This window comes from Empidonax traillii, unplaced genomic scaffold (genome assembly GCF_003031625.1).
Source record: "Empidonax traillii isolate 1590-97213 ecotype Southwest subspecies unplaced genomic scaffold, ASM303162v1 scaffold40:size2234952, whole genome shotgun sequence".
Lineage (NCBI taxonomy): Eukaryota > Metazoa > Chordata > Aves > Passeriformes > Tyrannidae > Empidonax > Empidonax traillii.
In genome coordinates this window covers 1,774,401-1,795,935 of record NW_020955233.1, presented here as the reverse complement: position 1 = coordinate 1,795,935, position 21,535 = coordinate 1,774,401, and the positions used below count along the sequence as shown (strand labels likewise).

The 21,535-nt window shown below is 55.0% G+C and overlaps 1 protein-coding gene and 1 non-coding gene across 2 annotated transcripts; one reads left to right on the top strand and one right to left on the bottom strand.

The window, feature by feature from the left end:
- Positions 1–1,466: 1,466 nt before the first annotated feature.
- On the bottom strand, positions 1,467–17,793 carry EFHD1 (EF-hand domain family member D1). The gene is made up of 4 exons (XM_027878335.1): positions 17,399–17,793; positions 10,014–10,161; positions 4,098–4,232; positions 1,467–3,103 (listed from the first exon to the last, which is right to left on the bottom strand). Exons 1-4 carry the CDS (start codon positions 17,689–17,691, stop codon positions 2,969–2,971), a joined length of 711 nt encoding a protein of 236 aa, XP_027734136.1. The 5' UTR covers positions 17,692–17,793; the 3' UTR covers positions 1,467–2,968.
- A 3,460-nt stretch (positions 17,794–21,253) lies between these two features.
- LOC114054854 lies at positions 21,254–21,372 on the top strand. The gene has a single exon (XR_003570603.1). It is a non-coding gene; the product is annotated as a 5S ribosomal RNA (ribosomal RNA).
- The last annotated feature ends 163 nt before the right edge of the window (positions 21,373–21,535 follow it).

The following is a 21,535-nucleotide window of genomic DNA, read 5'->3' as shown; positions in this document are numbered from 1 at the left end:
TCGGAGCATCCAGACAGGCTGAACCCACCCTCCGTGGGGGAACAAAACCCCTCAGGGGCCAAGGACTACTTGGAGTTCCCATTCTAGGAGATGAAGGGCTTGAGGCAAGTCTTTGTCCCTTCTCAGAAAAACCTATAAGTGCAACAGACTTCCCACCAAACTCCTCTACTCGCCATCACAGACTTAAGAGCCACCTGGGGCATGCCAGGAGCTCCAGACAGGTATTAATGTACCAGCAGGTATCACTAAAGAGAGCTGGCAAGACCTTTGAGAGCCACCTGTGGTGACATCAGGCACAAAAGGACAGAGCATCAAGGGTTGCAATATATTAATTATAGGTAAATACAATTAAGTATTGTCACACGGTATTAGGTGGGAGATACAGCTAGACAATTTCTTTCTAGTGCTTCTGCCTAACCTGATGACATTGTTATCCAGTTCAATAGTTGCCAGCAAAACAGAACAATTTAGAAAGCAATTAATTTCTCCATGACAGTTTTTGCAAAGCTAATTTCAAAATGCACATTGCTGCAACTTCAAAATAAATGTACATCCAAAAGCGTTTACTGTCCACTGCACCAAATTACAGCCCCAGGTAACAGCACCTATTTGAACAAAAACTAACCACAATGTTCATTTCCTTATTGAAACTTGTCAGCTGAAGCTGACTCAAATCTATAAAAGTAAAACCACTGGAAGGCCTTTTTCCACCCCCTTCTCCCACAGCCCCGGGCTGCTCACCCAGCTGCACGTGCAAAGCAGCACGAGTCAGCAGTGCCTGCTCCACTGGGGAGAAAAACAAGGAAAAGGGAAAATCAAGAGCTGCAGTGTTGCAATTTTCCTGTGGCAATAGAAGCTAAGGCACCTTCACCCTGATTTTACCTGACCTCGGGACCCGAGGACTGCCCCCCCGCCCCCTTCCCGGAGCAGAGCTGTAACGATCGTGTCCTTCCATTTCCCCACCGCCCCTGAGATCAGGCGTGGTTAAACCTCCTGCTGAGCCCCTGCCCAGCCCGGCCGTGCCAGCAGAGCTTAGCAGATCGGCAACGGTGCCAACGAGAGGCTTGCACACATTTTCAGGTGTCCACGTATTTTCTTTCTAAAGGCAGAGTGAGGAAATGCAAAGGGAAATGCAGCTGAAGCAACCTGCCCAGCTCCCAGCTGGGGCAGCACCGGGGCTGAGACACAGCCGATTTTAAGATAAGGAAAGGCTGACAACCTTCAGGTGTCAACACTGAGCAGTGGGCACTATTTCAAATATTTACATAGCCATGGCCCTCTCTGAGGAATCGCAAACATTAGGGCTTTCCACACCAGAACTGCTGAGCACAAGGGGAAGCACTACCAAGAAGGGGCTGAACACTCCCCCCACGCATCCGAGTCGGGATGCCCAGCTTTGAGGATCACTACTGTAATTTGTGAACAAACTGGTACATGCAGGACCTGAAATAAACCACAGCCAAGACTGGAGATAACAATGCTTTATTTGTACATTTCAGCAAAAGGAGAAATAATTGAAGATGAAATTATCTGCTTTGTTGTAAAGTATAAAAACATTTAATTATAAATATTTACCTAAAAAGCGTGATTTATAAAATATAATCTGTGAAGATATATACACAGTTTAATTCTTTAGCAATTCTTTCACCTGACATTAAAGAGTAGAGGTTTTTCTATTTATTATTCCACGCTCACAGTTTAGTGCTCACAGTTTAAGAAGCAAAACAGACAAGTGAAAAGACGACAGGTGAGTTTCATTTTGGAAAGAAGAAATAAAAATGCATGAAGTGGTGCAAGAGCAGAGGCAGAGTTTGAGCAAATCCCTGTCTCGAGAGCAGCCTCTGAAGGAGCACAGCTGCTGACCTGCAGTGTGTATACCCAGACAAGCAGTGGGCATCTTGACAGCTGTGGGCAAGGTCCCTGTGTCTGCAAAAGCAGATGGCCAGTGGTGTCGTGCAAGCCCTTGGAACTCAGCTCAGCTTTGCGTGCTGCCCTCGCTGCTCTCTGAGCAGGGATTGCTCAGGATGCTGTGCTGGTGTCCTGTGTCGTGGCTCTAATGAAATCAAACAGCGTCACCTTCACGATTAACTCTGTGAGCGAACTTCCAAATAGAAAACCCCAGTGTGCCATCCAATTGCATTGTCCAGCTGGCAATACCCCTTAAAAACAGATACAGCTGCCTAAGGCTGGAAAATACAGTGAAGCCATACAGTACCCTAGGTGTGCTGGAATGTGACAGAAGAGAAATGGTCAGGCCACTCAGTTTTCTATTCGGCGTTGCAGAGAGCCAGCTTCCTCCCTTCGGAGCCTTGGGAAACCTCGCCTCTTATGGAAGGGGTTGTTACTATGGCACTTCTGAGAAGAAAAACTGGAAGACTCTCCAACATGCTGGGTGGCAGAAGATGCTACAGGAAATGCTAGTGAGTTTGATCCACATCCCTAGTAACTACCTTTCTCTCTTCACAGTGTTTTCACAGTGCCTGTGGCACGGGGCTTTGAGGAAGAAGGAAAGGGTGACAACACCCAACAGCAGTACAAATGTACAGGGAGACAAGCTGTACTTTGTACACCCTGATTTACACAAGACCTCACTAATTGCCTGTAAGCAAGGAATGAACTAATACAGGATTAACAGCAAAAGGACGTGTAGGGAAGAACGAAGTAGGCAAACATGACGCCTGTCAGTGCTCACCCGTGATTTGCTACCTGCTGTTTCTGCTCCAGGGTGATGAGCTCCTGGCAGCTCAGAGCAAACAGCACATACAGCTCCTACTATTCACAGCGTTATGAATGCATAGTAACTGCAAGAGTTGTGCCCTTGGAAACTCAGGAGGATCTTCAGGAGAGGAAGGCTAGCGAAGCTGTGGTGAGTTTTAGGCAGGATCCAAGCAGTTCTCTCCAGGTAGAGCCCTGATGTGGGGAACGTACCAAGTCCTGTGCAATCTCAGAGTGCATATGGGCTGGTTGGTTACTGGGTAAATGCCGACTTTAACTCCCTGAAAGCTGCTCGGCGGTGCTTCCTCTCCTCCTCTTCCCGCTTCCGCTCGTCCTGCTCGGCTTTTATCTCTGCCTCAAACTTACTGGCTGAGGAGAGGGCTTGGGCCTTTGTGAGGGAGAGAGAAAATGAGTGAGTGTCAAGCCTTGCATCAGAGGGAGAGCCAGAGCCCGAGCTACGCCCAGATGAGCAACACAGGAGTGTTTGCTGCACCTCCCAGGGCTTGCTGGGACGCTCTGTCAGGATGGGTCACGTATGAGTTGCGCTGCAGTGTAATTTGTAGATTGTATTTACACCCAATACCTGTGAGCTTGCTTGGCTTTAAAATCAACAAGAGAAAAGTCATTTACTAATAGTCACTAAGCAGTGACCAACACAATACCCTCAGCACTGGGTCATGTACATGATTTCTGTAAGCAGGCAGCAGAGCTTAGGTTGTGAGTATACAGAGGGAGAAACTACTGCAGAAAACAGCTCTGAATCACAGCCAAATCTGAGAACATCATACTACACCATGGATAATCTGCAGATCAAAGAGACATTGTTTACTTGCTGGCTATTTTTCCAGCTTTCATCTCAGTACATCTGCTGTGCAATAGCTGTGTTATGCTCCTGGGAAAAAACTCCTTATATAAACAAGCAGGATTATTTTCTCTCCAAGAGAGCTTTCAAAAAGGGTGCTTTGTCAGCTTCGAATGGTGCAAAGCTCTTTCTGCCAACCCCAGGACCCTGCAGAATAATTTTGATTCCAAAGGTTACAGAGAGCTGCTCGAGAAAGAGATGTCTGAAATCCTATACTCCAAAACACTCCATTCACCACCGAACTCAGAGTGTTCTGCTAGAGGGAGGCTTTGCAAAATGGCAACCTCTGTCCCTATTGCATTAGATTTCAGGACGCTTTTGTCTTTAAAAGCACTCGGCCAGCCAGTCCCTCAGAGCTCCCAGGGACACAGCTTGGCCAGTCAGCTCCACAGGGTAAGACCCAGAGCACAGACACTGCACTGCACTGTCCTAGTGGTGACTGATCCACCAGAGCCCGCCAAAATAGGGAAGGGAAAAGCTACAGCTGAGTTTTCCCCTGTCCCTCTGTGCCACACCATACCTTAGCTTCAAAGAAGTTCTTGGCTCCTTTGACTCCCTCAATGGATACATCTATCTCCGAGAGCTTCGCAAGAGTCAACAGGCCGCTGTCCTCCTCGAGCTCCCCAGCTGCAGCTTTGTGGAAAATCAGCAGGAACTACCGAGAGAGAGAGAGAGAGAGAGAGAGAGAGAGAGAGAGAGAGAGAGAGAGAGAGGAAACATTCCAGTTTTTCACTGAAGCTCAGGCAACTTAAAATACCAACAGCACAGTCACCTGCAAGGGGCTGGAATTCATATTTCTGAGCAAAGGAAACCAGGTCTGTATAAACCAAATGGCACCATGGAACTTGTGCTCCTGTACACAGCCCTGTTACAGACTAAAAGCAGTAGGAATCTCACAGGAAATTAAGGTTTCCTGGGAATCAAAGCCCTGGTAAAGCACAGTTCCTACCAAGCTAGGCTGCTACGTGGCAAGAGGAAGGAGGGCACCTCTGCACCTGCCCAGTACAACCATAAGGTGGGCTCAGACACAGCTCTTTATGTCCCCACACTCTAATGGTGTATTCACAAGCCCCCCACCAGCTTACCCACCATTCTGGGGACTCAGATCACATCCCATGACAATAAAAACAGGCAAAGGCATCTCTGGTTCACCCCAGGCTCCCCGAACAGAGGCACCAGTGCACTCCTGTGAGACACAACAGCAGCCCAAGTGTGTGTGTGCCCTTGTGATAGAGGGGCCTGAACAAGTGTCCACAAACCAGCTTGGTGGGAAACCTCTGTCCTGCACCGGACCACAGACATTTAACAAATCCAGTCACTGCAGCAGTGTGTATATTGGGAAGTGAATTGCAAAAGGAAACAAACAAAGAGTCTTATTTCACTGCATAGAAGCACACTTTTGGTTTGTGTTTTTACAGAAGGAACAAAACGTGCCTGCTAAAAAACAAAGATCTCTGCACCACTTTCCACCCGAACCCCAGGTTAAGATGTGGAAGCTCGGTGTGTACTTGGAGAGGTCCTGTAACTCCCTGCTATTCTCGGCCACCCCAGGAGGTGTCTCAGTGCTCGGAACAGCACAGAGAGAACAGAGACAAGGACAAGCACCCGGGTACAAAAGGAGGACAAGCAACAAAGCTGCGTCGCTTCAGCCCAGGCCAGACGGCTGCAGGTACCAGGCAGGCTTGCCCTGAAATCCACTTGCACAGAAACATCAAACAGCTCAAGTGCTGCGCTCCTCGGACTGCCAGGCTGGGCACTGCGCTGCTCCCCGCGGAGAGCCAGACATGTCCCAGAGAGGGCAGCAGAGTCCCGGCCACCGAGCCAGCCCTACGGCACTCCCTGCTTCAGCTGCTCACAGGAGCTGCTGGGGATGCAAGAGTTTGGGAAGGGCTCCCCTGGGGAAGGGTGGGGGGATGACAGCAGCGCTGGCCCTCTCGAAGAGGCAGCGTCACCAGGCATTGCTTCACGGACCGCCTCGTAATCCGTGAGTGCTCAGCGCGGGGCAGCCAGACTAGCTGGGCTTGCAGGGAACTTCTACCCCTCCAAACACATTGTCGTGGGCTGACCCTGGCTGGGTGGGTGACCCAGGCACCCACCAAAGCCACTCTATCGCCCCTCACCGGGACAGGGGAGAAGAACATGTAACAAAGGTTCACGAGTTCAGACAAGGATTAGGAGAGCTCACTCACCAAAATACTGTCATGGCCAAAACAGACTCAACTTAGATATATTAACTGAATTTATTACTAACAAAAATCAGAGCAGGATAATGAGAAGTAAAATCTTAAAAACACCTTTCCCCCACCCCTCCCTCCTTGCCAAGTTCTACCTCCCTGCCACCACCAGCAGTACAGGGAGATGGGAAGGGGGGTTATGGTCACTTCATCACAGGTTGTTTCTGTCCCTGCTCAGGGAGAGGAGTTGGAGTCCCACGTGGGCTCCTCTCCCCTTGGGTCTGCAGGTCCCTGCCAGGATCCTGCTCCAGCACAGGCTTCCCATGGGCTCACATCCCCCTTTCAGGCATCCCCCATAGCCCTCCATGGGCTGTAGGGGCACAGCTGCCTCCCCATGGAATCTCAGGGCCTGGAGCATCTCCTGCCCCTCCATCTGCACTGCCCTGGGGGTCTGCAGAGCTGTTGCTCTCCCATATTCTCACTCTCCTCTTTCCTGGACACAATTACACCTGTGCAATAACTTCTTTTCCTTCTTAAATACGTTATCAGAGAATGGTTCCCACCATCTCCGCTGGGCTCAGCCATGGCCAGCAGCAGGTCTGTCCTAGAGCCGCTGGAATTGGCTCTGCTGGACATGGGAGAAGCTTCCGGCAGCTGCTCACAGAACCCACCCCTGGAGGCCCCCTGCTCCCAAAACCTGGCCACAGAAACCCAATACACATGGATAAGAAACTAAATGGTGCTCTGCTGAATGGGCAAAACATCCTGCTTGGAAAAAACCCAAATCTCCCCCAAGACATCCTCTCCCTCTGCTCAGATCCGCCGGGCTCTGGTGAGTTCCCCTTTGCCACCAGCGGGCACGGTGACACAGAGGGCTGGCAGCTCAGCTGCAATTAGTCATGGTTCCTCCTCACAGTTTCTGCTCCACCCTGCAAGTCCCACTTCCTGGCATTGGAAAAGAGCAGTGGAAGCAGCACAATCCTGAGGTCTGGTATAGCTGGGGAGGGACTGGGTCATGAGTACAAGTAAGCATGAATCACCCTGCAAATAAGGCATGGGGCAGCAACCCTCTAGATACGGGCTGCCATGGCCCTGAAGGGGGGCTGAGTTAAAGAAAACCTGGGACTGAGCCACCAGCTGGGGTGGACACAGTACAGGGTCAGTCCCAAGGACCCCGCAGAGTGAACCAAGGGGCATCATGCTGGTTTCCACAGCTCAGCAGCAATCCCTCCTCATGCCAGCACACAGCCTGAAGCTCACCTCACCAGTTACCTTCCCTCAAGGCATTGCTTCTTACTAAGGAGAGAACACCAGCAATCTGCATTCAGCTCCTGCTCCCAGCCCGTCTCATCCCCTTGCTGGGCCCAGGACACTCCATGGGCAGCGAAGCCTCAGGGAATCGTCAACAGAGAAGCAAAGGTAACATTGGTACATTTTAAAGCTGTGCTCTCAAAGAGGACAACACAACCCACACCTTCCAACACACTGACCTCGCGAGGTGTATCTGCTCTCACACCCTTCACGAGCCAAGACTCCCCCCCAGTGCCAGGCTGGCCACTGTGCAAGGGAAGGTTTGGACTGATGGGCAGCAGCAGTCCTGCAATAACAGGCCAGAAAAGCAGCTGTGGTTTGCATCAACTCTGGGAGCAAACACGTGATGTGGGTCAGCATTCAGCTGGTGTGAGGGACAGAGGGTGGATTTCTGGGGGTTCAAGATAGCAGCTACAATTAGGCATTACTATTACAGCAATTAACTCTGGTTTCCTGTGGTGGTGACAGAACTAGAGGCAGAGGTGTGGGCTTTTTCCCCCCACTATACCTAATCTTTTTAAGCCTAAATTTCTTGCTTGAGTCACAGAGGGAGTCTTGTGCAGTTAATTGTTGATGCATTGGTGGATGCTCAAAGGTCAGCAGTAGGAGGCAGCTTTGCTAAGCAGGGCCAGCGGCTCATCGGCAGCAAGTCAGAGCCACATGAGCCTCCCTGCCAGGCAACAGCTTATCTGGGACAGGAGGACACTGCTCAAGGCAGCAGAAAAAGGTGACATATTGCAAGCAAAAGAGGTCCCGACCCATTCTCTGGCAGGTCACAAGAAGAGTGTCTTGTTAGAACTTGATATTCTCTGGAGGCAGCCAGGAGCCCTCCAGTGCCCGAGTTCCACCCAGCTCTGTTCAGACACTCATTTAAACTACGTTTCTCCTCATGTTGTCTGAGTGCCCCAACTCAGCTTAGCCACCCTCCACATGCTTGCTCATCACCACCAATGAGAAGCAGAGCAGGACAGGCCTATGGGATGGTTCAGGCCTCCTCCCCCACCAGGAAATCTGTCTCCCTGCCAGCCCTCTGCCCAAACAGAGCAGTGAGACAGGGCACATCTGCAAAAAGGCAAGAAGCATCCTGCTCCTCTCTGCCACAGGAAACTTTGGGTATGTGCCAAAGCTGCTGTGTAATTTGTCCCCAGAGCTCTGCCAGGGACGCTCCTCATTCCAACCCACGGGCTACTCAAGCATTTGCTTGACTGGCTTTTTGCATCTGGCAAGAAGCTCCACAGCACCAGCTGCTGTGTGCCTGTGCCAGGGGCTGGCAGCACAGGCAGCGCTGCCTGTGCCAGGGGCCAGGCAGGGCCTGTGCTCCGAACAGGTGGCAGCAGAAGAGGAGCCGCTCTGCCACTCGTGCTGCGCCACTGGTGCCAGGGCACCACGGCATCTTTCAGAGACCTGAGGATAAAGGCATTTCTCTCCCACAGGAGAGAGCCCCTGCAGCAAGCCTGGAGGCTGTCCCCAGCTCCTCACCCAGGGTGAAGGGTGGCCCAGGAGGCACCTAGAGACAGAGGGCTCCTCAGCCCACACAGTGATTTGGCAATCAGTGACCTGGGGCCATAGCACGGTGCTCTTCCTGCTCCACTGGATTCTTTGCTACCCCCAGTTCACCTCTGACCAGGCACGTCTGCCTTCCTGCACAGAGCTCAGCCACAGGCTCTCACTTCCTAGATTTGCATGTCTTTGCCTTTCTCTTCAAGAGCTGGTCTCCATAACACAATCTTTGGCCTCTGTCCTCTCCTGCTGCCCTCTCGAAGTGAAAGAAATGCAACAAAACCCTTGGGACATGAAAGCAGGGGGAGATGGTGTGATGTGCCAGCACAGAGAGACGGTGGAGCTGCCAATCATCCCTCAGGCCCCAAGCAGCCCAGCTGGTCATGGACCCCAGCCCCCCTCCCAGACACTGCCAAAGCTCTTGGCACTTCCACAGCAAAGAACTCAATGTCCTGAGCCGTGCAGAGCTCTGCACCTCATCTCCACCAGCAAACCCCCACCCCAGAGGTGGCACAGTGAGAGCACAGCTCCTGCAGAAACAAGGGAGCCCAGCTGCTCTGGGCCCACAGAGCCCTCCCGTGCAGCAGGACAGCAGCACAGCCCTCACACCCAGGGCACACACAAGCAGCACTGGCCCTGCTGCTGCCTAAGGGGCTGTGGGTTAATTCAAACCACAGTGACGTCCACTTCTGACTGAGCCAGCAGTTGACGTCTGGGAGGAGAAGATGGTCACACAGGAGGTTTTAGTGCCTGGGTTCCCCCTTCCTGCTGAGATAATTATGGTACCCCTGAGTGCATGCAGGTAACTGCTCAAATCCCCTCTCTTCCTCTGGCTGGCACAGAATCCTGGCCTGCCCACACTGCTCCCAGCTGTGGTGACAGACAGGCCTGCTGAGGTGTTTCCCTGCTGAGCCAGCGTGCAGCACCAAACTGCTGCATTCCACGTTCACTCCTCGCTACAGGGAGGGGACCACCCCTTGCCCAGCCTCTCATGGCTGGTCACTGTGTGATGCAGAGAGGGATCCAAAAGAAACTGGAGCAGAGCCTCTCATACCCCTGAGTCCAGCTGCCATGAGCAGAGCCCCTGCCCTGCACCCGAAATGAGGGCTGAGCTGCTGTGCCACAGAAGCCCAGCAATGATACCTTGGGACTGAAGGGACACACTCTCTCCAGCTACGGCAGGGAGCTCTGTGAGCACTCCTGTGCAGCTGCAACAAGGCTCAAATGTGCTCCTAAAGCCAGCAGGGAGGTTGGAGAGCTTTGGCATCAGGTCCTAGTACTACCATGTGGAGATGGAGGTTGACAATATACCCTTCACAGGGGAAAGCTCTCCGGCTTCTCCACTGCACTCCACAGCTGGAAAAACAGAGGGGAGAGGGCTACCTACAGCCAGGGCACTGGGCCCGGCTGCCTCCTCCCCCTGCCCCAGAGCCACCTCCCTGGCTCCTCACCTCACGGAAACTGAGCTTCCCATCAAAGTCTTCATCCACCTCCTTGATCATGTTCTTCAGCCCCAGGTGAGTCTGTGGCGCTCCCAGCTTTTCCATCATCAGCTTCAGCTCCATCAGGTCGATGTATCCATCCCTTCCTGAGTCATACCTGTGGGGTGCAAAGGCAAGTGGGTCAGTCAACATCATCCCCATATCCATCTTCCCAAAAGAGGAACCGTGTAAATGGATAAAGTCCCTGTGTGGCTCAAAGCTCGGGAGAGAGGGGAAGCTGACACAGTCAGTGCTGAGATATATTAAGCTTAGGGAAGTAGCCGGCAGCTTTCAGAGCTGTCTCACCAGAGGAAGACGTGCTCAGGGGAGCTCAGATCAAACCACCCACGCAGAGAGAATGTGGAGGAACTCAGCTAATCTCAGTGGGGTTTCCATTTCACCCACTTGCCTGTCCACCACAAAGGTTATTTGCACGCAGCTTACACCATGCACCAGTGTGAGGAGGCAGAGGCATGCCAGAGCCAGCTGCTGCCAGGCCGCCTGCTCATTTCAAGGAGAAACAGGGAGCAGAGACCAACCAGAACACCTCTCCTCAGAAAGCAATCTTACTCTATAAGCCCAACACACTCCCTCTAGCTGTTAAGATCTTTCCTCTCCAGAACACTCCCGTACTACAGAAGCACCTTGCTTGGGGGCAGCTGCTCATTCTGTGTCCCCAGGCAGAGCAGAAAGGCAGGCCCAGGGCAGCAGAGCAAACTCAGCCAGTGCTAGGTCTGCACCACTGGAAACCAGTGCCCACCTCCAGGAACAGGACTGGAGCAGGACCACACTCCCAATGGAGGATGGGGGACTACAAGGACTCCTTGCAGGAGGAGGAAGCAAGGCGGGGAGGGTGCTTTAGGGACAGGGAGGCAGTGAGTGACCTGCTGTGCACAGCCTGGGACTGTGCACCAAGTCCTCCTGACATCTGCTGTGGGTGTGGGTACAGCATCCGGCCCACCCAGCAGCCAGCACTTCACACCTCCCCAGGCCATGGCTGGCTGTCAGAGTCCAAAGGCTGGAGGGATGGGCCCTCTGCTATCATACAGCCCCTCAACAGCCCTCTCATCCTGATCCTGCCCTCACCACGGAGCTGGGGGCCCACATGAGAGGGTGGGGCAGGGTCTGCCAAGCTGGGCTCAGGCTTGGCACACAGCCTGCCACGGCCCCCCCGCCACCACCTCAACGCTGACAGCCTTAGAGCCTTTCAACCATGCAGCAATGAAGCCCCAGGCACGGCACTAAAGCTTTCCAGCAGGCAGCAGCCAGTCAAGTCCTCCCACCCCTCATCTTTCATTGACTGTAAGCTCCCTTCCAAAGAGATGAGGGCTGCAGCCATCCCAGACAGAGATGCGCACAGTTGTGGTTTCCCTGGAAGAGAGCCCTTTCCAGCAGAGAAGCCTCCCAGCCGCAGAGGAAGCTGTGGCAAAGGCAGGCCCAACAAACTGTTGGCAGGTGCGGGCAGCAGGCAGGGCTCAGCCAAGAGCTCTGCCCTTGCCTTCAGGGGCAGAGGCACAGCATGCTATTCCCCAGACTAGGGCATCCACCACTCTGCAGAGTCCCACCACCTCCACAACCAGTTTTCACACTCTCTGTGCCTCTTTGTTTCCAAGGGTCCCAGGACCAAGAGACCCCAAATGACAGGGATATCACCCCCAGACCAGGCTGGCACACAGCCTGTGCTGCCAACTGGCCTGCACTCTCTGCACCCAGCAAACCCAGGAGCCCACCAGGCTGGACAGCTTTCTGAAAAACTAGGAGAGAAACATCAGAGCAGAAAGCAGGTCACAGACCTGAGACATCGCAGCAAGGAATGCAGCGGGTTTTTCACAGTGAGGAAGGTGACAGCTAATTAAGGCACCTGATCACAGCATTACCCAGCCCAGTGCTGAGATGCATTTCCAGGACATCACAGAAGCATAATAAGTGCAGTATTTAATTGTCAATTTCCTTTTCTTTCAAGTTTGGGAGAAAGGGTGTGAGGTCCTTTCTCCGGTGTAAGGTGGTTGGGGATACAGCACCTTGGATTAGACACAACAGCAAAGGGTCTAGTGGCAGTGAGGCATTTGGAGCTGGGTTTTCGGGGGCCCAGCAAGCTCATGCTGCCCTTTGGCTGGGTGCAGAAGCAAAACAACAGCAAGGTCCCCTCCAAGGGCTGCCCATGTGGGGTTGGGACACTGCCTGGCCCCACAGAGAAGCTTTGGGTTATCAAGGTGAAGGTGGGAGGGCACAAGCCCAGCCCATGCCTGATGTGCTCATCTCACCCTGCTGTTATGGACACGACCTGCAGGCAAACAGTGGCCCAGGGGCTGCTGCCCTGAAAGGGTTAAGCATGGGGCACAGCTTCAGGGCTCGTCATCCCTGCAGAGAGGCAGCACAAAGCCAGGATTGTGAGAAATGGGGTCTTGCCAGCAGCAGGCCGTGGCAGAGCAGCACACTGTACCAGCCACACAATGGGTGTTGAGCAGGCTGGGCTGGAGTACAGCTGGCGCCGAGATGCTCCCAAAAATCAGGTTACCAGTCCCCTGCACTCGGGGACAGGCACACAGAGGGACACTGAAACCCAACGGCAGCACCGGGCAAACTGCTGCATTCCCTCCCCACCCCCCTCGCCGCCAAAAACAGCCCAAGTATTTTAGGACCTGGGTACAGCCACTCAGCTGCTGCACAGCCAGACTATTTAGGGAGAGGCATATTTATAGGGCATGAGACGAGCAGTTCATTCCCCACAGCAGCCACAGGCATTCGACACAATGGGGCAGGACCCAGACTGCACCTTGCTGGTCAGCTGGTGCTCCTGGCACACCTGACCCCTCCCAAAGACCCCGCTGCCTGCCTTTTGGGAGTTCATAAAAATCCACTGTCTGCTTTTTGAAAACCCTTTCAGGGTCCTGGGCTCAGCCAGCCCCCGATTCCACTCACACACACGCCTGCAGCACAGCCCTGTCCCGGTGACTGACAGCCATCAGCCCTCACAGGCAGAGCTGGCAGAGGGCAGCGGGGTAAGTTTAGTCCTCAAACACACCCTGCACCCTGGGGAGCCGTCCCATCCCGCACTCCAGGAGCGGCACAGCAAGCAGCACTCGGGTGCCCGGCCAGCCCTGCCCTCCCCCGCTGTCCTGCTGTGACACCACAGCTCCGCTTCCTTCGGGCACGAGCCAAGCCTCGCCCGGGGATGTCAGGCATTAGAGAGGGAAGCTCGTGCCAACAGGCACAGACCTCTCGCGTCACAGGCAGGCAGCTCCAGCACAGGTTGGTGCCCGTGGCCATGGCAGGTCCCCCCCCCCGGGTCCGGGACAGCCGGAGCAGCTCCGAGCACACACGGCACAGGAGCCGCGGCAGCCCCGAGCACACAGCGAGGGCCAGGGCCCACGGGGGACACGGGCAGCGGCTGCCAAGAGCTGCTGCAATGAGGATGCGCCCAGATTCCCACACTGGCTCAGTTCCACCTGGAATGCAGAGTGTGCCTGGCTGGGAGCGGGAAGCAGGAGCCAAAGGCGCGGGGAAGGAAGGAGGGGATGCTTGCTGAACAGACCTGCTGAAGAGCAGGAAGTGTGTTACACACAATTACTGCCCAAGTACAAGCACTGCACTTGGACCACACAGCACAGATAGGGGGTCACCACAGAGGAAAGAGGGATCGGGAAGGGAAGAGAAAGGAGATGCCAAGGACTCCATCCCCGGTAATGACTCTGCAGTCACCTTCCAGCTGCCTGTAAAAACCCAAGTAACAAAAAAAGTGACAGCTGAATGAGAAATACCAAATCCTGAAGGATCAAAGAGCAGTTTCTAATCATTCACATTTCTTGAGAAAATCTGGAAAGAAAACCTGCCTTCCCTGTACCTGTTTGCTGCACCTGAGCTTGCTCCACATGCTACGGGCATCTGTACTTTGATCTGCAGTTCTTGCATGCTGCAATGGCCTAAGACAGGTTTTGAAATAAAGCAGTTCTAATAATGATGCTGAAGTAATGATAATATCCTCCTAAATATTTCAAAATCCTTTCTAAGTAGCACTTTATTCCCTCTGAGCATTGTGTTTCACCTTACATGGAGAGGGAGGCGCTGATCTCTTCTCCCTGATATCCAGTGATAGGGTCAGTGGGAATAATTCAACACTGGTTCCCCAGAAGATGATCAAGCTGGACCTGAGAAAGCATTTCTTTCAACTTGAGAGGGCTGTGAGACCCTGGAACAGGATTCCTAGAAAGGTGGTCGATGCCCCAAGCCTGTTAGCGTTTGAGAGACATTCGGACAATGCCCTGAATAACAAGGATTAACTTTTGTTCAGCCATGAAGCAGTCAGGCAGTTGAACTAGATGTGATCATTGTTGGTCCCCTCCAAATGGAATACCCTATTCTCTTCCTGAAAGCTTTGGAAACAATTCCTCCTTCCGAGGGTGGGGGCAAGAACAGGCTCTGACCACTGGGGCTTCACAGGGAACTGGTCCCAGACCAGAGGCAGCCCCTCACCCCGAGCACAGGCAGGTCTGGGGAAAGCAGACCTGCTGCAGGCAAGGCCAGGGGCACCCAGCAAAGGGGCTCCAGAGGGCAAGGGGACATCACAGCCTCTCCCACCCTCCAGACACAAGGCACTTGTGCAACACGTAGGCTACACATGAAATTCCCTAAACACAAAGCAATAGCAAGACTGGAATTTCTCCACTCCCTCGCACTCCACAAATGAAGCCGATGCCTGTTCTCCTCCCCCAGAGGTCTCTCATAAAGGTCATTCCTGCCAGACACAGCCTCCCTGCCCGGCTTTCACACTCCCCTCTGTTATTTCCCTGGACAAGGATGGCACCAAGGGAAGCTCTGAGACTCCAGAGGTCCTGACAGTTCGCTCAAAAGACTCAGGAAAGAGAGGTTATCAGTCCCCACACATTGTCAGAATAGGCAGCTAACTAGGTCGCATTATAATTAGTCTGAGCTGTAGACTTCCCGGTCCTTCTGCCAAAAAAATACCCACCCTGAGAGCTGCCTGCACCCAGCACCCCAGCAGACACCTGCACCCCATCTCTGGGGGGATGCTGACAAGAAGAGGCTTGGACAACAGCAGGGGAAAAGTGAATCCATCCATGGTAGCAGGAACAAGCAGCATTGTTTCTGCTTTGGAAAGATGCCCCTTGCCAGCAGCACACAGCACCTGGATGGAGCACTGGAATTTGGGAAGTCTCATGTTCAGACAAGGCCTTTGCTTCCACCCTGTCACAGAGCAGTCACAGCTACCATTCATCCATACCATGGGATGCCCTGACAGGCACCAGAGCAGCTGCTTTCACCAGGACCTCCTTCCCGCTGGAGCACCATGACCCAGTCCCCACCATGCACAGGACTCACAGGCTCAAGTTTAGTCTGAACTACAGATTTACAAGTTCCACTGAACTGACAAGGAACATTTTTTGGATGGGAAGTCTAGTGGAAACCTGGCATCCCATAACAGTGAGAAGATACTAAAAGAGAAAAATAAGTCTTTGAGACAAGGATGTAAGAAAGACCCTGGGTTGTGGTAGCCAGGGCCAATAAGCCATACAGAGAATAAAAGCCTTAATCACATTAACTCAAGCTCTGATTGACAGGAATTAAGGGGAACATTTCCTCTCCTCATGAAGCACGTGGTGTCAGCCAACACTTGAAAAAGGTCAGTGGCAGCAGATGGAGCAAAGACCAGATCCTCTGCCACTGCAAACCTCAGATGCCTGTAACAGAGTGAACACCAGAATGGGTTTTTCCATCTGCCAGTCTGGGAAGCACAAGAGGGAGGCACACAGCCCACCTTCTTCCCCTTTTGGCAGGAGCAGCCTGGACATTTATCTGCCATAGTCCTCACACGGCATGCAACGCTTTCCAGCTACATTGACCGGCTGATTAGCATTCAACTGCAAAGCCTAGGTTTTTCCCGCTTACCAGGCTGGCGTTTAATGAGCTCATTGTTGAAAAATTCAACTGCAATTCAGCTCTTCCACTTTTTATTTCCCCAAACCACCGCTGTTCCTTTCCTTTTCCCTATGGAGGCAGTGCCACTGCTGCTTCAGCCTCTCGCTCACAGCTTCTGGGCACTGCAGCTGCCTGCATTGTTTGTCCTCCAGTCCTCACAGCACCACAGCTCAGCCTCTGCAGAGTGGGATCCCCTTCAAGCACAGCCAAAAGGGACACAGGACAGAGTGGAGCAGCAGTCTGGCCTGGACCTCCCTTCCCGCACCAGCTGCCAACACAACGCTGCCTATGCAACAAAGAACTCCAAACTCCAGTAAGCTCACAAAAGCTCACTGCCTGCTCTCCTGCGGCAACAGCCCCGGCTGGGCACAGCAACACCGCACAGTGCTGGGAGCTGGCAGCATTCAACCAGCCTCCTGGGCTCCTTACAATAATCCCAGGTGCCCAAGGCAGCTTTCAGATACCAAAACAAGGACGTGACAAGCTTAATTACATCTTTGCACCTTGCTGTGGCAGCTGCCATAGTCCTGACCCCCTCATGCCCAGCAGCAGCTCACCCCCAGTCTGGCAGCCTGTCTGATCCCTTTCTGGGGGCTGGGAGGACACTGGCCCCCAGAAGCCCAGAGGTTTGTGGTGCTGGAGGGAAACCCGAGCACAGACAATCAAAGGTACCCAGGCACAGCCCAACCGCAGGAGCCAGGACGGGTCTGGAGGAGAGATAAGGGGCAGGAGCATGGCCCCAGGGAGGGCCAAGCCTTTTCGCTTGGAGAAGCAGCTCTCTCTGTTGCAGTAGCAGCTCGACTTTAACACAAACCTTCCTGCCAGGAGAAGAACCCCAGCCTAGTCCCCAGGAAGGGGGAAGAAAGAGGAAGCTGAAGCTTTGTTTAGGTGCACGGGAGGGAGCACCAAGCCTTGCAGACAAGACTGTGTGAAGAGCGAGGACACAGAAAGGCAGAGCCAGCAGAGCTGCTAGGGATGTTCAGGGTAGCAGTTGTTGCAGATAAATGTCCAGTGCCTCTGCTGGGCCCCGGGACAGACCCACCCGGTGCCTCCGGGTGTGAGGCAGCAGCCCCTGTGCTGTCGCAGCCCCCCGTCCCACCCGGAGCGTCCCCCAAAGCCGCAGTTCATGGGTGCCACCACAAACAGCCACCGTCCCAAGTCCAGGTAGAGCAGAAGCCGTGAACCAAACACAGGGCTGAGCCCCCGGGGAACCCTCCGACCCCCCCGCAAAGCACAGGAACAATCTGGGGATCAGATGGCGCTGGGAACCCGCCGCGGCTTCCTCCAGCCCGACCGCAAAACCGCGGAGAACGGCGAGCCCGCGGCCGGGAGCGGGCAGCCCCTCTCCAGATGTGCCCCCGGGGCCGGAGACGGGAGGGGCTGCGAAGGCAGAGTCCCGGACCCCCCGCCCCACTCACAGCCGGAACATGCGCTCCATGTCCTTGATCTGCCGGCGGCTGAACTCCTTGAACTCGGTGTAGGGGTTGAAGACGGCGGCCCGGCGGGGCTGCGCCGCGCCCTCGTTGATGTCGTGCCGGCGGCACAGCTTGGCGCTAAGCTCCGCGCCCGCGCTGGCCGTCAGGCAGCTCCGCTCCTCCGCCGCCTCCGCCGCCGCGCCCGGGGCCGCCTCCACCTCGCCCTCCGCCGCCGCCCCGCTCGCCTCCAGCTGCAGCCGCCGCTGCAGCTTCTGCGCCAGCTCCTCCGAGGCCATGGCCCGGCGCTGCGCCGGCGGCCGCGCTGCCGCCCCTCTCCGCTCCGGCCGGGCCCGCCCGGCCCGGCCCGCAACTTTATTCCCTCACTTGGAGGGAGCGGGGCGGGACGGGGCGGGACGGGGCGGAGGGAGGCCGGGACGGGGCGGGCGCTTAAGGAGGCGCGGTGGACGCCGTGCCGAGGTTTTAGTGCTGCTCTCGGAAGTGTCCCGCACATGACTGACCTCTCACGTGTGCCCCTCCCACGCAGCAGTCACCTCCACTCCCGTGACCCGCACAGGCTATGTCCCCACATCGTCATGCGGGGAACCCTCCGCCACATGGCCGCCCTCCCAAAGGACAGGGACCCCTCCAGGTACCCCTGCAGCCCACACCAGGGCGCTGCGATGGCCGCGGGGCGCACAGACCACGTTCCACCGCCCAACACTGTCTGTATCGTTCCGTCCCGGGGGACGAGACCCGTCCCCGGCCCGGCCGGGAGCCCCCGCGGCCGGGGGGAGCAGAGGGACCCCGTGAGCTCCCCGGGCGCCACTGCAGGGACGGCGGAGGCCAGGCCTGCCCCGCGCCGAGGCACAGAGACCCCTTAAGCTCCGCCATGCGCCTCCTCTTATCTCCTTGGTCTAAAATTAACCAGGACAAAGCTCAGCTCAGCCCCGCGCTCCCCCTCCTTCTCCAGAGAATGGAAGGCAGGCGGCCTCTTCCCAGCACGCCGCTGTCCTTCCCGGGCAGTGCCCAGGGCCACCCCTGCTGTGCCCCGACTCTCCCTGGCTGTCCCTCCCGGGACTGTGTGCCCCCCGCACGGCCGATGGGAGCCTGATGGCGTACCCTGAGACGGGATTAGGGCTGGCGTGGGGCGGTTTAGGGTGGCTGCTGATGGGATTTACCCACTTTGGAGAGGGGGGAGGGAAAAGAACGGGCTTGGACATGCCGCCTGCTTATGGCCCCCGCATGCCCAAGCCTGTGTGCCACGGGAAACCAGTCCCAGCGGCTGTTCTGTGGCTGTTTCACACCTCCAGGCGGGTAGTAACCAGCTCTCTAATGCTCTCTGATGTGGTGACCTGCAGTTGACCCTCTTGGGCAAGCACATTCCCACCAAATCTCCTCAGAAAATGACTGTTGAGGTCATTTGCAGCCACCCTGACCCTACTTGCAGCCTGGGCAGCTCTAGGCTGGCCCAGCAAGGGTTGAGAGTGTGAGGACAGTGGGAAGGTCACCAAAGCATGAGGCACAGAAAGGCCACTGCAGGTGTATCACACCGGGACTACCTGAAAACAAGGCTGCTGAGTGGAAGGGGTGATATGTGCTGTGCCCAAACCGCTTTGCCCTCACACGCTCCTTCCATCAGAGAGGTATGGGGAGGAGAGCTGGGAGCCACTCTGAAGAACAACGAGCTCAAAGGCACTTCTGTGCCTGAAGGGTGTCCAGAGAAGTGAGCAGATGAGGCTGAAACGAGCAATAGCAAACCCAGGCTGCCATCTGGTGGAAATAAAGTTCTGGGGCATGGCCACCGATAGGAGAGTGCCTCAAGGGACGGGTAGGCAAGGCAAGGGAAAGGTAGGCAAAGCTATGAAAGGCAAGGCAAGGTTTTACATTGCCTTGCCTCCCCTTGTCTACCCTTCCCTCGTCTTGGTCTGCCTACCTATCCTAGCCCCACATCATTATTCCAGCCCTACAGTGATTCCAGCTCCTGTCCTACAATCCCTATCCCATTCCTATCCCAGCCCCTCAGTGATTCCAGCTCCATCCCTCCCGTCCCTATCCCAGCCCCTCAGTGATCCCAGCTCCGTCCCCAGAGTCCCTATCCCAGTCTCGATCCCAATCGCTTTATCCCACAGCCCGCTCCGCTGTCTGAGCCCCGGCCCCACACCTTTCTCCTCACCCCGCCGCCAGGGGGCGCTGCTCCGGGTTCCCAGGGCGGCACGCGCAGCCCGCCGGCTCCAAACCCGTCCAATCGGGACCGCCTTTTCCCACCCCGTCCAATCGGGGCCCGCCCCCAGTCCGGCCGCGCGCCCGCCCCGCCGTGTCCCCTCAGGCGGCCCCGCCCCCGCTCCCCTCAGGCACCGAGACCCGGAGGAGCCGCGGCCGCATTCCCGGGAGGTGCTGGTGGGTCACGGCCGGTCCGGGAGTTCTCCCTGGAGAAGGGGAAAAAGGCGGGGAGCGGGCGGGATCCCAGGGCAGCGGCCACTATCCCGGCGTGGTGGGAGTCGTGACCTCCGAGTGAGAGGGCAAAGGCGAGGACCTGCCAGGCTATGGGGCTTCAAGTAATATTAAAAATAAAGGCTATAAAGCTGTGTTATTATCGTATTATTTTTATTCTTTGATTCTTTACTAATACTTTTTAATAGTTTATTCTCTTACTGCATTTTAATAGTGTTCTTTATTCATTATTTTATTTTGTTAACGTTATACCATTGCCTTGTATTTTTATTATTTTTTATTCTATTACTACATATATGAAGTTTTTTAAATAAAGGTTGTAGAACTGTGGCTGAAGCACTGCCTGTGGGGCCAGAAGGGATATTAAAGCCCCTGGGGTTGGATCCAGATCCAAACTGATGAGGAGCAATGGAAGTGCTGTGTGGAGGGAGCTGGATGAATCCCATGGGGAAGGTGATGGAGCTGCAGCTCAGGAGCTGCTAGGAGGGTCTCAGCCCCCCATGCAGTGGTACCAGGCTCAGGCTGGGAGTGGACGTCTCAGAACCAGCCCGAGGGCACCTTTTGGAATGGGGAAGTAGGGGCTGCTCCCAGCCCCTGCTGCCGGCTGGGGAGGGGCTGTGGGCAGCTGGGGGGTAAGACCCACGGGGAGGGGGAAGGTGTGTATTGGGGGTCATTCCTCATGTTCTACCAAAATTGAGACCTCATGGGGACAGTTGTGATAGCTCCTAGAGATATTTAAGTGATGACAGTGACTGAGACTGATTTCTGGCCTTGTCAACAGCCTTGGGCTGCAGTGAGAGCCAGGAGCAGCTTTTAGCTGGAGCCAGTGGGAAGCTGAGAAGCTGGAGCTGAGGAGGCAGAGCTGGAGGACACAAAAAGGTGGGACTGGCATTGAAACCAGTGTGGGAATGGGGGTGGGATAAGGACTGTAAGACTGGAGCTGCAATGTAGATTCTAGGGAAGATCCAGGAGCAGCTTCACCTAGCAGCAGAGGGAAGATGAAGAGCTGAAGCTGAGCCAGGAGAGCTGAAAGTGATATAAAGCTTCTGGGGCAGGAGATGAAGTTACTGTGTGCATAGATAGGGCTTGAGGAGCTATACTAGAGGGAGTATAGCTTGAATAATTGTGGGGCAGAGATAGCAAGTATAGGGATGCAGCTGAAATAAATGTGCACGAAGAGCAAAATGGAAGTACTGTGAAAACGAAGAAAGTTTCACAGGTCACTGAAGTAAGAAAACAGAGGTGAGAGAACAGATTTGTCAGAGAAATACAGCTTCTGGGGCTAGAGCAGACAAAACTGAGGCGCTCAGAGAAGGGCTCTATTTGTGCTCTACGGCACAGAATGGCACTGAAATGGCCATGAGCTTCTTGTGAGTGGCCAAGACCTGTACTATCAAGCAAAGGGGGGTCTACGGCCATACCACCCTGAGAATGCCCGATCTCGCCTGATCTCGGAAGCTAAGCAGGGTCGGGCCCGGTTAGTACTTGGATGGGAGACCGCCTGGGAATACCGGGTGCTGTAGGCTTTTGCCCCCCGGTGCCGGGCAGCGTGCCTCGTTTTGCCGTCGGGGCGATTGGGCAGGGCCAGGAGCCCTGAGGGCGGCGCGGCGCTTTGTGCCTTGGGGCGTGGGTGGAGGTGTCGTCTGGGGGGCATCGTGTGGGTCGAGGTCCGGGCTTGGGGCGGGGGGG